The following is a 13,261-nucleotide window of genomic DNA, read 5'->3' on the forward strand; positions in this document are numbered from 1 at the left end:
TGGTTGAATATAATACAGTTAGCAACGACAATCCTTGTGGTACTCCCGTATACAGTGCAAACCAGTCAGACACAGAAGTTCCATAACTCTCCTGTTGGGATCTAAGCTAAAAACCAATCTAATACCACACCGCCTATTCCAGTTTGGGCTAGATGACAAATTAAAATTTTATGATCAAGGATGTTGAAAGCAGAAGATGGATCTAATAAGACCAGCAAACAATTTAACCCTCCATGAAAGCCATGAAGTAAAATATCGAGATTGGAGCGAAAGCCAAATTATGCAGAGTCTAAAATCCGATGATCCTCTAAAAATGAATTTAGTTGTTTCAAAACCACACTTTCTATCACCTTGGCTGGGAAAGGAATGGAGGAAAATGATCTATGGATAGCTTTTAAATCACATTGTATTTGTTTTTAAATTAGCAGCCAAACTGAGGCATGCTTAATGGAGGGTGGAAGGAAATTGGGTGGAGGGGAATTAGGGCTGGAGGAGGGGAATTAGGGCTGGAGGGTACTGGAAGCCAATAGTAACAGGTGGGAGAGAGAAAAAGGGGAAAAAATGGATAGAGTGCGTAGCTTGCTGGGCAGACTTGATGGGCCGTTTGGTCTTCTTCTGCCGTCATTTCTATGTTTCTATGTTTCTATGTGAGAGAAAGATTAATGAGATTTAGCCAGATAACTCACATGTTATCTGGCTAGATGCCGCTGAATATGGACTCCTCACATATTTATTTATTTATTTATTTTTAATTTTTATATACCGAAGTTCTTGTAGGGACTACAAATCACTCCGGTTTACATAAAACGAAGAACTGCTCAACAGAGAGCTGAGCTTTACATGGAACAGTAGAACATATGGAACAGTATAACTGGTTGACAATTTAACATAGAGCTAAATAAAGAAATAATAGTTTAACTGGTAATAAATAGTAATAAGTAAAGAAATATAATATATTATATAAGCAGTATAACTATTTAACGTAGCAATAAATATAAATATAAGCAATGCCAAATATATATATGAAATAAAGTAAATTTTTGATCTCAAAGATAATTGTCCAGTTGTAGATATTTTAAAATTAGTACTGGATACAGTGACCATAATTAGGGTAATTAGGATACTTAGTAATTAGGGAGTCTGTCTGTCACTTAAGCGTCTGGGAAAGCTTGTTGGAAGACAAAAACATATGTTCCCAGAAGTCTGCAATATGGACCATATAAGCAATTCACTATTTAAATAGTAGTCCCGAGTGGGTTGGCTAGAAAAAATATAAAGAAATCCCGGATCCCAAAATCATCCTTGGCTCACAGAGTCTGAAAGACAGAGCAGCCCATCGCTAGTTATAAAATACATACATTAATGCAAAAATGCAATTACTTGAGGGATCGTAAATACTGAAATAGCCTTTCCATATGTGTGTTCCCCGCTATTGAAAATTCCTGCAGAGGTATTCCATAGTTGCAATGCACTAAGATAGCACTGTATAAGAATGAACATTTTTTTTTTGTCTAACGTGGTCATCTCTTCAGGAAACTGTATAGCGCTTCTATGAAAGGGAAAGCCCATTGTTAAAAGCATTTCAATAAATTATAGAGCAGCACTTCTGAAACCTATCCTGGTGACCCTACTGCCAGTTGGGTTTTCAGGATAACCACTGTGATGAATATGCATGGAATCGATTTTCATGTCCCGGGTCTTCAGTCAGTACAAATTATTCTTATGCACAGAGGGAACACCATTTTGGATGGATTGTGCCTTTAAGAGGAAGCCCCGTTCCTAAAAGAGGATTCAGAAATCATGGTTTTATGTATTTCATTGTAATCTGTTTTACTCAATTTCACTCAAAAAACAGGCAAGAAATTAAATTAAACAATACCATCCCGTGGACAAGAGGTCATCAGAGGTCTATTTTTGTCGTATTTATGGGACAGAAATTTTAACAATATAAAGCAATAACATATGATACAGTCATTTTGAGAGATTTTAATGTACTGTCTCACTGTTTTGGAAGATACCGGGGTGAAAGTCAGAGTCCCTTCAGCACGCAAGAAATATAGTGAAATATTTATTGCACATACCAGAGCCTGTTGTTATATTTGTAACCTCATTTGGGATAGACGAAAGGCTTTGCTTTTAAAAAGAAAAAAATATATTTTCTATTTCAATTTTTTTCTATTGTTCATACAACTGTCTTGGCAAACATTTTGGCAAAGCACAAAGTCACTGTGATATCAGTGAAAGTTAAAACTGTCTCAACATTGGTCGATGCCCCATAATTCTTTGATAGTTAATAGATGGAATTCACCTCATAGCTCAAACGATGCCGTCACAATGTTTGATTTTTCTGAAACGTTTCAGAATACCAAGAAACAGCAACAGCCTCCCCCCCAATACGTTCACATTCATCATGGACACAGGTTTCTGCTGATTCTCCTTCTAAGAGCTCCTTTCACCTCCTTGTTTCGGAGGCTGTAGATCATGGGGTTGAGCATGGGCATCACCACGGCATAGAACATGGCAAAGACCCTCTCCCTTTCTATGGAGGAGCCGGAACGAGGCTGCAAGTATGTCAGAAGGCCCGTCCCGTAGAACAAGGTTACAGAGGTGAGGTGGGCAGTGCAGGTGGAGAAGGCTTTCTCTCTGCCCTCAGAGGAGTTGATCTTCCTGACGGAGGAAAGGATAAAAATATAGGAGGCGAAAATTAGCAAGAAGGGCAGGAGGACAACCACCACTCCTGCTGCTAGAGTCACTAGGTCGTTGATGTAGGTGTCTGCACATGCCAAGCGCAAAATTGGTGAAATGTCACAAAAGAAATGGTTTACTACATTTGTCCTACAGAATGGCAAACTGAATATGAAACTTGTTCGACCGGCTGAAAATACCATCCCCGTGACCCACAGTGCTCCTGCCAATATGCCACACTTCTTTTTAGTCATTACTGTTGTATAATGCAGGGGACTGCATATGGCCACATAGCGATCATAAGCCATGATGGCTAGAAACAAGCACTCTGCAGCCCCCAGAAATAGAAAGAAGTACATTTGCAAGGCACAGCCTAGCACAGTTATACTCTTGTCCTTGATTAGCAGGTTGAGCAACATCTTGGGGATGGTGACGGAGATGTAACCGAGTTCCAGAATGGCCAGGTTCCTGAGGAAGAAGTACATGGGGGTGTGGAGGCGAGAGTCCACAGTGAGAATCACAAAGATGAGCGCATTGCCCAGCAGGGTAAGGACGTAGAGAATTAGAAAGAGAACAAAGAGGAAATGCTGCAGGTTAGGCGAGAGGTCAGAAAATCCCACCAAGATAAACTCCGTCACTAGGGACTGATTATCCAGTGTCATTTGTTCCCTGGATGTCATCCTTAGGATAAAATAAGGACATAGATTAAAAATAAAACTCATTAAAGTATCAATGTTAGAGTCCTCGTTGAAAGTGATTTTTTTTCACTGCATTAATCAATGTAAAAATTAACCCAAGATGATGATATAGTTCAGATTCTTAGGCATTAAGATCCTCTTTTTTCTTTCTCTATTTAAAAATGTATTACTTGTGTGAGTCCATGTTCTTGATGAGTTACATAAAAACGCTCATATTGTCACTAAATCAATGACACATAATGTTACTGTAAGCCGTATTCTGCAAATATTTATCTTTCTGCCACCACTGAACTGCTTGTGACAGAACAAACCAAATCAAATGTGCCATTCCATGTTGCTAACTTTAAGGTGACTGCTCACTTTGCTCAAACACCTTATGGTAATTTGGGTGAAAGCAGCACGTGAAGCAGCCAAGAGGAATAAGGAGGCAGACTCTGGCTGTTTCCTTTTTGTGCAATAAATGTACAGCGAAAAGCAAAATCAAACAAAGAATGCAGCTCACCTTAAAGTTCAGGTAGCACATAGACATTACACATAGCAGGTCTTTGCATAGACTGGGTTCCTGCCTGCTCCCCCAGGGCCCATCTAACACTTCTAGGCCCTGAGATCCTATATTCTGGTGAGGGGTTTCTCCCTTCACCCATAATTTACTGTTGGTCTGGATCTTAAGGAGGACCGAGTGAGACAGCTGTGCCCAGTCTGTCAAGGTAGTCTGAGGGAGTTTCCTATAGACTCCCTTACACACCTGCTTAAAATTTTTTTTAATTTATTAATTTTTTAAAAAAAGTGTAAGTATGGTTCTGGGCATGGTTGGTCTTGGCAAACCGTTCCAAGGTACAGTGCCGTCTATTGCAAGAGGTAGTTCTTGAGCTTCAACAAAATATGTTAAATGGTGCTGATCTAAGGATATGCCTTTGTGAATTTTTTTAAATGCATTATTGCACCTAGGCACTTTCTTGTTTGCCTATGTATATTTTTTGTAAACTGCTATGAAACTGTTCATGTTGCGGTATATAAATCTTTATAAACCATAAACCTGGCTTAATGCCTTGCGAATCAATGTAAGATTCTTGGCATTATTTTGATACTGGACTGGAAGCCAGTGAGGAGAATAAAGCATTGGTAAGATGCGATTCCTTCAGGCCAGTCCTGATAAAACACGAGCAGCTGAGTTCTGTGTAATTTGCAATGCTCTCAAACTGGTCTTTGGTAGATCTACATAGATGGATCTGCATTAGTCTAAAGAGAGTAAAATAAATGGCTTGTATTACAGTACATAAAAGAAAGTGGCTGTAGGCGCCACAGCTTACTAAATGGTCCATCTCCACTGACTTTGCCTGCTCTGTTATTGGTAGGTTTGATTCAAGAATTACTACCAAATTTTCCACTTGTGACGCAATGGGAACGATCAGCCATCAGACTGAAAACATGTAGAAATCTTAGGAGAATTGAAATTGCAGTAGATGCAATAAGTCCCGCATATTGTTCTTTAGATTTAACTAGTTCATTATTTTCAAACATCTTGATAATCTCCCTACTATTTTACATATCTTCAATTTTTTTGCTCATGTTTTCAACTTGTATGTTATCTCTCAATATTTATTATGTGTTTTGATTATATAAGTATCCCAATTGTTCTTTAGATTTAACTAGCTTGTTTATTATTCTATCTCAACTGTTCAATTGTAAAGCACCGTTGCTATCCGTTATGTTAAATGGAAACCGATGTGATGTTACTAAACGAATGTCGGTATAAAAAAGCTGCAAATAAAAAAAAAAAAATTATATATATATATATATATATATATATATGTAGAGCAGAAACTTTATTTTAATTTATTTAATTCTTTTCTATACCAACCTTCATGGTCATAACCATATCAGATCGGTTTACACAGAACAAGGGGGTATAACTTTAACAAATCATTTAACAACAAGAGCAAAAAAGTTACAATCAACAGGGTGGAATAACTTGGAGGATAGGAGGCTAGGACTTGCTCGTCATTGCATATCTTTTTGAGACACTGCAGGTTGGACATTCTCGCTAAAGAAGAGATTAGCAAGCATTCTCAAAGCGGGATTCAGTGCCACCCAATTGAAGCAGTTTGGGCTTTGGTAGATACCCAACGTTCTGGACTGGAATGGCAGAAAGACAAGGGAGAAAAAAAATTAAACTTACCTGATAATTTTCTTTCCTTTATTTCTGCTACTCCAGTCCAGAAGCCCACACTATAAGTAAAACTATTTAAAAAAAAGGGTAAAGAGTTCAAGAGGGAGTTTATTCTAAAATATTTTAAGTTAGAGGTTTCCATATTCTAATTATTATCATGTTATCCTTATTTCTAATATCATTTAAATTATTATACTAGCAATAATTCTGTGTATCTATCATCCTGCGGTCTACATGTAATTGCTTTGTGTGATAAGGCATAACACTAACTTTTTTGCAGTAAGAGTCACTTACTTACCTTTGTATAAACAAGACTGTCTTCTCCAGTGACCCTGAAGAGGGAAGGAGGATTTAAATATTATATCTGATCCCAACAGACATGAATAATGAGACATTCGCATTCTCTAGAGGAGAATGACTTGTGGGACTCTCGGTAAGCACTATTGTTTCTTCTTTTCAGTTTCCCCCTCTTTCCTCCCCCATAAGGCCTTTCACTGGCTCTCTAAAGGCATTCTACATTAAATTCTAGAGAAGCTCACACAATTTTCATTTTTTTTTTTTTTTTAGTCAGGTTTCGGTTTGTTTAATGTTATTTTGGTTCAATCCATTTCCTGAAGCAAAATAAATATTAAATAAAAAAAAAATGTCATGCCCTTTATTGCCTTAATTAAACCGGGGCAACCTCAGGCCTCTCTTCTACCCCCTCCCAAAACAATTGCCACAGCTTCCCTGGGCCCTTCCACTCCTCCCTGTTCCCTCACTGTAAAAAATAAAAGTGCCTTCCCAGACTCCTTCACTCTCCCTCTCCTGCATAAAATCTGGGGCCTTCCCAAGCCCCTCTGCTCTCCTCATCACAAACAAGGCAGGGCTGGGGCCTCCCTGGCTTACACTTGCCCCTTCATGGGGGGGGGGGGGTCTGCAGTGTATAAAGGGCAGGAGTAATCCCCCCGTTCCTCCTGCCTCACTGAATCCTTTTGAAATAATGATGCCAATCTCAGGATACCCTAGTCCCATATTGTTTTATGACCATAAAACAATCTTTGGGATGGGGCAGTTGAAATAGCCCCTTGGGCAGTCACCTGATCTTCTGCATCTGTGGCAGACACAAAAAGAAGCCCAGAACCCAAGTTCATGCTTTAAGAAGTAAGGTGGTACCTTATGTGGGAGCAGACAGGGAACGATCCTGGTCTTCTGCAGCTTCTCGGGGCTTGGTGGGAAGGCATGCAGTCCATCCGTGGCTCCACAGGTCTAGGCTGGGAAGGAGGCAGGGCCTTCCTGTGGCACCGCAGTATAAGAGCAGGCTGAGTCAAATGAGGAGAGAAGCAAGACTTCCTATGTCTGCTTGAAATAAGGTGGGGAGGGATGCATGCTTTCTATGGCTGCTTAGGGATGGCGGCAGTCTTTTCTATAGTTCCTTGGAGCAGGGCAGAGAGGGTCAAATGGGGAGAAAGATAAGCCTTTCCATGTCTCCTCAGGGCTGGCTGGGGAGAGGCAGGCATTTCATGGTTCCCTAGGGCTAGACAGAGAAGGAGCAAGCCTTCCCATGGCCCATAATTCATTTATTTTATTTATATATATAGTCTATTTCACTTATTTATTTGCTTACTTACTTATTTAAAATCACCTAATATCCTGAAACCTCCAAGGTTCAGGGTGGGGAACTTAAAAACATCAATAAAAATTGCATGAACGGACACAACAGAAATAAACAAACACAGGTGTCTGGATACAATCTTTCTGGGAAAAAAATTATATACAGCTTAATTGGTTGGGCTGGATGCTATTAATTCGCTGTAGGCATTGTTAATAAGGAATGTTTTAAGGGCTTTCCAGAACGTTTTTGGGTCAATAATGCTGTGAAGTTGTATGGGCAATGAGTTCCAAAGTTGGGCCAGCTACTGAGAGAGCTCACTCTCTGGTGGCGTCAAGATGAGTCAATCGAGGGGAAGGGATTTCGAGAAGTTGTTTGTTGGAGAAGTGTAAAGCTCTTCTGGGGGTGTACAGCTTGAGCACTGCTTTTGTCCAGGGTGAGGTGAGATTATAAATTAGGTTATGAATGATGGAAGCCAGTTCATAATGAATTTGCCAGTGTGTAGGGAGTCAGTGTAAAGAAAAGGGAACTGGTGTAATGTGGTTGAGGATGTTGGTACCAGTTAATAGACATGCTGCTGCATTTTGTGGTGGTGATCTGAAGGGCGTGTAAGTGCTTTGGGATAAACCAGTAAATAGAGAATTGCAGGAGTCTAGAGAAGGAAAGTTGAATGATTGAAGGATGGTTCTGAAATCGGTGGGATTGAGGAAAGGTATGATATGTCATAGTTTAATAAAGGAACATTGTGTAATATGTGAAATGTGTGATTTCATGGAGAGTAAAGAGTCAAATATTATTCCCAAGTTACATACTCCAGCCACGTCAGCCAGCTATGTATTGCCAACAGTAGCCTCCGTGGCACCAGCTGCTATTCTCTACTATGCCCCACCATATTGTCTTCTAGTGGTAGCTATGCTGGGCCTCAACCTATGCAACTCCAGCAGCCACACAGATCCAGGGACCCAGCAGCCTGCATATATTTTTCACCTACCCAGCACCCTCTACCATTTGCTGATCAGATGATGCAGACACTTGTATTCAAGTGATGGCTCCATGGCCCTGGCTGCCTTCCCTTTATCAGCATAGAGCCACCCATGCACTATGGGTTTGTAATACTGCAACAAAGGGAGTCATAGTCAGACAGGACAGACAAACAGATGGATGAACAGAACCAGGACATTATATGTCTATTCATATAAAAATATATATTTGTCCAGCCAAAATCTAGACAGATAAAGAGGCATTCTGGGAGTATTTCAGGGAGACCAGGATATTGGGTGGGAGATTCTGGGGGAGTAGAACAGTATGATTTAAATAGAAATGGAAAAGAGGAGGCCTGATAACTTTAGGTGATCATATTCAGTGAGACGTTTATCCTGCTGAATATCCAGGACAAGTTATCTGGATAATTTTAGCAAGATAACTTGTCCTCTCGCTGGCTTAGTAAATATGGATCTGTGTCTCTCTCTATAAATATCTCAAATAGAAACCAAAGTGGTTTACATTCAAACAGTGCAATATATCAATATAACATATAATAAGCACAATAATAATACAATTTCCTAATACAAACCTACCATGTCCCTACTCTTGCTAGGGAATTGACAGGTGGCATCACACAGACTAGCATGATAACACACTCCCCTCAATTAATATAATGCATTCCTCATCAAACAAAAATATAATAATTCAAAATAAATCACAATAAAATATAAAATATAAAATCACAATGGTTTCAGTTCTTTTCTCCCAGCTAGCATTTTCTTGCTGAAAGAATTACTAAAAAGTGCATTCTTAATCTATAAACCATTTTTGGAAGACATCTTCTCTCATGTCTCACACATGAGAAATCATTCTGGGAATGCATAATCCACGAAACAGTTCACTAATAGCCAAGATATCTTACTCTTGCTTGGTTAAATACCTGGTGCAAAATATGCTCATCTGCATATTTAGATAGTAACATAGTATTATAATGAATAATAGCAGATATAGAAAAAAATGGTCCATCTAATCTGACCAGTTGAGATCCATTCAGTTTGGGTAGATGTGTACATGCTGATTAGGATTTGAAAATGTTGTATGCAAACATACTTCTTGAACACTCCCTTGCAACACCCCCTAGTTCAAACACTTAGCCACTAAATGCCTGGTTAAGAGGAGGACCCTTTTTTCCCTTTGAAAATTTCCTATGTATATGATGGCTATAATTCTACTTTTACATGCATACAAGCTGAGTAAAGCTTTGCAAATTGACCTCTGTGTACCAATCATTCACACGCATATATATATATATATATATATATATATATTATATATATATATTTATGTTCGTTGTTGTATTCATCGCACCCCTGTTTGTATGTAAACCGACATGATGTGAATTTTTTCATGAATGCCGGTATAAAAAAAACCCTTAAATAAATAAATAAATAAATAAATAAATAAAAATATTGAGAGTAATTTCCATATGTATTACATAGGAAACCATATCTTTGAAAAATCTCCACTCCCCCACTCATGAACGTGTGTGCTGTATGAAAGTGCGTGCACCTGATCCTCACTGAAAGTGGTGGGGCCAGGGGCATTGTTATGGTGAGAGGAAAGTACACACATACACACACACACACATTGCACTTGCAAAGAACGTGGATTGCAAAGTACCCATGTCCCCTGTAAATCCCTTGAATTTTCAAATGGAAACAATGCAAGAAAGCACAGGGTGGGCGAATCAGGGATACTGAAGGTAAGACCGGGAAGAGGGACGTAGAGCCTAGAGAGACAGATGGAGAAGTCTGAATGTAATACAGAAATGCATTACAGTTCCTATTGAGGGATTCTTGGGGAGGGAGAGCAGGGACAAATTAAAAGAAAAAAAAAAACATAATTAGAGACAACATCTAGAATGTGCTGTTATTCCCAAGCACCACTCAAGTTAATTCTCCTCTAGGGACAAGGGTGCATGTCTGATGTTATCCCAGGAATCCGTTCCATTATTTAAACCACTCTATCTAGTCAGCAGGTTCAGTAGCTTGTCATTTCCTCTTTGGAGACATTGGTAAGAGTGCATAACATTTATCCAGATATCTATGCCTTTTCCCTTGCCTGGATGTTTGTCTCATGTTTTACTATAAACAGCAGCCACAGGTAGATTTTTAGCTGCTATTACAGACATGAATTACTGGTATGATAGCATCGCAGAATATTTATGTCCTTTCCCAGACATGTCTTCTTTGCTGATAATGCGATACCTTTACCTGGACGAATATATGGATTATCCAAAATATTGTTGGAAAAGATCATTCCTTCCTTATGAAGTAGAAAACTTTGAGGTTTCCAGAGTTCAGGTATTACAACATCATTGGTTAATTCTTATGTTGATCCTACAAAAAGTATCATAGCCTAAAAAAAAATCCATATTTCTCCAGTACCCATAGGCTTACTAAAACTTTGCGCTCCAAAATTTAAGCAGAGTTATTCCTACAATATTATAGACAGAATCATGGAGATTTCAATTAGAGATTTCAATTATAGACAGAATCATGGAGATTTCAATTAGAGAGAGATATATTTATCTCTCTCTAATTGTTTCTTAGTTTAAACTCTGTACTGTCTTCCATTGCCCAGGTTTTATGCTCCCTGTTTAATGTAACTTTACTTTCTACCTTGATGTTAATTGGTTTCCCCTCAGTTACATTGTAAACCGGTTCGATAAGACCTAGTCTTGAGCATCGGTATAGGAAAAGAAATTAAATAAATAAATAAAATAAATTTCTACACATTGTCCATATAGTGTATACTTGTGATAGGATAACAATCCTCCCTATCATAGAATTAGCAGTCACAAATTAATTTTTTATTCACCCATCCTTCTTTTTAAGATTTGCTACATTGCTACTTCAAGGAATGTTGAGTTTTTCTCCTTATTTCCTCCTTAGCCGAAGCAGAGTGAGCAAATGACACCAGAAAATCAGACGCTAGTGACCGAGTTTATCTTGTTGGGATTCTCTGATTTGTCTCTGCCTTTGCAGCATTTCCTGTTCTCTCTGTTTCTGATTCTCTACATCCTCACCGTGCTGGGGAATGCGCTCATCTTTGTAATTCTTACAGTGGATCCTCGCCTCCACTCCCCCATGTACTTCTTTCTCAGGAATCTGTCCATCTTAGAAATCTGCTTAATCTCCACCACTGTCCCCAAGATGCTCATAAGCCTACTAATCGAAGACAAGAGTATTTCCATCCTGAGCTGTGCCATACAGATGTATTTCTTTCTGTTCTTGGCGACTGTGGAGTGCTTTTTTCTGGCTGCCATGGCTTATGATCGCTATGTGGCCATTTGCAGTCCCTTACATTACACTACCATGATGACTAAAGAGAAGTGTAGCATCTTGGTAGTGGCATTGTGGGTCACGGGGATGCTTTTCTCAGCAGGAAGGACCAGTTTTGTATTTGTTCTGCCTTTCTGCAGGTTGAACGTATTAAACCATTTCTTTTGTGACATTCCACCAGTTTTGCGTTTGGCATGTGTAGACACCTATCTCAATGATCAAGTAACCCTAGTGTCAGGGGTATTGATTATCCTCCTTCCCTTCCTGCTAATTTTGGCTTCCTATATTTTTATCCTTTCCTCCATAAAGAAGATCAGCTCCTCTGAAAGCAGGGAGAAAGCCTTTTCCACCTGCACTGCTCACCTCACCTCTGTGACACTGTTCTATGGTACGGCCATGCTGACTTACCTACAGCCTCGTTCCGGCTCCTCTGTCGACAGGGACAGAATATTTGCCTTGTTCTATGCCGTGGTGATGCCCATGCTCAACCCAATGATCTACAGCCTCCGTAATAAGGAGGTGAAAGGAGCTGTAAGAAGGAGATTCAGCAGAAGTATGCATGTGCAAGGACTGTGACTGTGTCACTGTGTGACTTATAACTTGGTTCTTTCTTACTGTGAATTGTTTCAAAAAATGCAGGCACTGTGATTTTCAGACAGCATAATGTGCCTATGAGCTGGTCTCTTATAGCTTATGATAAGCACATCATGAGGCACTAACCAGGGGTAGGGTAAGCTTGATATCTGATGATGTCACAATTTTCTTTATCCTTGCCAAAATATTGAAAAGGACAATTGAATAAGCAATTACAAATGACTACTACTACTACTGTGATTTATAGTTTCTCAAACACTACTAGATATTTATTCGGCACTATAAAGATACACATATAAAACAGCATCTGCTCCATGGAGCTTACAATCTAGACAAGGCAAACATATATGACAGACAAGTCTATGGCAAGTGTATTTATTGTGGAGAAATAGGATTTGAAAGCAGCCTCAGAAAGGAATTTGGATTTGAATAAGGCAAGGAGCATGATTCAAAGTGGAAAGTTGGGAGTGAAGAGTTGGCAGTACAGGAGAAAGGCATAGCATAAGGTTGAGTTACTTGACAAACATAGTTCACCAGGAATGGTGTAGTGTGACAGAGAAGAGAAGATGGTAATGAGGAGCTGCCGATTGAATGCATTTGTAGGTAAGTGAAGCTTGTACTGAATGTGGAAGAGAACAGGGAGCCAATGTAGTGACTTGAGAAGAAGGGTTATATGGTCATAGCAACAGTGTAGGAAGATAAGTTATGCAGCTGAATTTTGATTAGATTTCAGTGGAGAAAGATGGATCAGTGAGAGGTGATAGGATAGTAGATGAGCATTTTTGGTAACATGCTCCAAAAGGAAGCGATAAATGTTACTAATGTTATAAAGGAAGAAACAACACTCTTTTGCCATTATTTGGATGCACGTAAAAGAGAGAGAAGCATCAAATACAACCCCAAGGTTATGTGGAAAGGAACTGGGAGAATGAGCATGTCATCTACAGAGAAAGAAAAAGAGATAAGAGGGGAAGTGGTTTTGCTTGGCCATGTAAAATTTGAAGTGATAGTGTGATATCAAGGTGGAGATGTCAGACAAGCAGGCTGAAATTTGGGACTGGATTTCTGGTGAAATTTCTGTTGCAGAGATGTAGCTATGTGACTCGTCAGCATAAAAGTGGTTCTGAAAGCTGTGGGAGAGCACAAAGGGAAACGCTGTAGAGAGATAAGTGAAAAGATTCAATAATACAGATTT

General features: G+C 39.2%; 2 protein-coding genes across 2 annotated transcripts; one reads left to right on the forward strand and one right to left on the reverse strand.

Annotated features, from left to right (window-relative positions):
* Positions 1-2,408: 2,408 nt before the first annotated feature.
* LOC115077257 (olfactory receptor 10A4-like) lies at positions 2,409-3,353 on the reverse strand. Its single transcript, XM_029579541.1, has one exon. The coding sequence runs from the start codon at positions 3,345-3,347 to the stop codon at positions 2,409-2,411; it is 939 nt and encodes a 312-aa protein (XP_029435401.1). The 5' UTR covers positions 3,348-3,353.
* Positions 3,354-11,100: 7,747 nt separating this feature from the next.
* On the forward strand, positions 11,101-12,048 carry LOC115077258 (olfactory receptor 10A4-like). The gene has a single exon (XM_029579543.1). It carries the CDS (start codon positions 11,101-11,103, stop codon positions 12,046-12,048), a length of 948 nt encoding a protein of 315 aa, XP_029435403.1.
* The last annotated feature ends 1,213 nt before the right edge of the window (positions 12,049-13,261 follow it).

The sequence above is a fragment of the Rhinatrema bivittatum genome, chromosome 16 (genome assembly GCF_901001135.1).
Source record: "Rhinatrema bivittatum chromosome 16, aRhiBiv1.1, whole genome shotgun sequence".
In the NCBI taxonomy this organism is placed as follows: domain Eukaryota; kingdom Metazoa; phylum Chordata; class Amphibia; order Gymnophiona; family Rhinatrematidae; genus Rhinatrema; species Rhinatrema bivittatum.